The sequence below is a fragment of the Octopus bimaculoides genome, chromosome 30 (genome assembly GCF_001194135.2).
Source record: "Octopus bimaculoides isolate UCB-OBI-ISO-001 chromosome 30, ASM119413v2, whole genome shotgun sequence".
In the NCBI taxonomy this organism is placed as follows: Eukaryota; Metazoa; Mollusca; class Cephalopoda; order Octopoda; family Octopodidae; genus Octopus; species Octopus bimaculoides.
This window is the reverse complement of record NC_069010.1, coordinates 8,675,863-8,677,323: the sequence shown is the minus strand read 5'-3', so window position 1 is coordinate 8,677,323 and position 1,461 is coordinate 8,675,863. Positions and strand designations below refer to the sequence as shown.

General features: G+C 38.1%; 1 protein-coding gene across 1 annotated transcript in view; it reads right to left on the bottom strand.

Moving 5' to 3' along the window:
• Positions 1-243: 243 nt before the first annotated feature.
• Positions 244-1,461, bottom strand: part of LOC106873123 (H(+)/Cl(-) exchange transporter 7) — a 119,265-nt gene continuing 118,047 nt past the window's right edge. Inside the window, exon 23 of the mRNA XM_052978149.1 lies at positions 244-712. Coding sequence (XP_052834109.1) covers positions 692-712 — 21 coding nt within the window. The 3' untranslated portion in view covers positions 244-691. The remainder of the gene's footprint in view (positions 713-1,461) is intronic.

Here is a 1,461-nt window from a genome sequence, read left to right as displayed (position 1 = left end):
ATAATAATAATAATAATAGTCTCAAATTTTAGCACAAGGCCAGCAGATTAATTGGGGAGGACTAAGTTGTTCAACTGCTACTTGTTTTATCAACTCCAAAAAGGATGGAAAACAAAGCTGACCTCAGTGGAATTTGAATTTAGAATATGAAGATGGACAAAATGATGCTAAACATTTTTGCCTAGCATGCTAATGATTCTGCCAGCTCACCACCTTAATAATAATAATAATAATAATAATAATTAACTTTGGAAACCTGACATTATTGTGGTGAACAGAAACGAAAAAAAAAAAAGCATGCCTGATAATTGACATTGCATGACCTGGTGACAACAGGATCAAAGAGAAAGAAGAAGAAAAACTGAACAACTATGATGACTTGAAGTGGGGAAATACACAGGTTGTGGGTGATGAATAGAGCGGACATGATACTAGTAGTAATTGGTGCAATTAGAAGTATCAGCACTCAACTACCAACATTAATCAAAAAGATTGATGCAAATGTAAAGATAGATCACCTACAAAATTCATCATTGCTTGGAACTGCCAGAGTTCTCTCTGTAGGGTTCTTGAAGCATGACCAGTAAACAAGTGTCACCTTAGTCTGCTGGCTGTGGACAGCTGACACTTTCCATCATACCCAACAAAATGAAGCTGAGATTTTTCATAATAATAATGATGATGAGGATGGCTATGGATGTGGAGGAGTGACCTGAAGATAGAGACAGAAGCACTTATATGTGCAGCACAAGAACAAGCATTAAGGACTATGTGAAGTGCAAAATCAACAACACTACTGAGAGCAACAAATGCAGAATGGGTGGTAAGAGGGTGAATTAGTATGGTACATCGTTAGCGAATGCTCAAAATTGACACAACGCATTTACAAAAGATGACATAATGTGACTAGGATGATCCAGTGGGAGCTTGTGGAAATCACAGCCTACAAAGACCAAAGATGTGGTACGTGCAAACCCCAGGAGTCACTGGGAATGAATCCTGTGGGGATGCAATGATTCATTGCGACCACCTAACTAGACATTGGAAACCGGACATTGTTGTGGTGAATTTAAAAAAAGAGAACATGTATAACAATTGACATAGCATGTTCTGGTGACAACAGGATCAAAGAGAAAGAAGAAGAAGAAAAACTGAAGAATTGCAATGATTTGAAGTGGGAAATACGAAGGTTTTTGTCAATGAGGAGAGCAGACGTGATACCAATAGGTAATCGGCACACTATGAAGTATCAGCACTTAACTACCAACATGGCTTAAAATGATTTGTACAAATGTATGGATAGAACACCGACAAAAATCAGCATTGCTTGGAACTCCAAGAATTCTTCACAAGGTTTTTGAAGTATGACCAGTAAACAAGTGTCACCTTAGTCTGCTGGCTGTGGACAGCTGACACTTACCATCTTACCCAGCAAAATAAGCTGAGAGTTCTCATCAAATA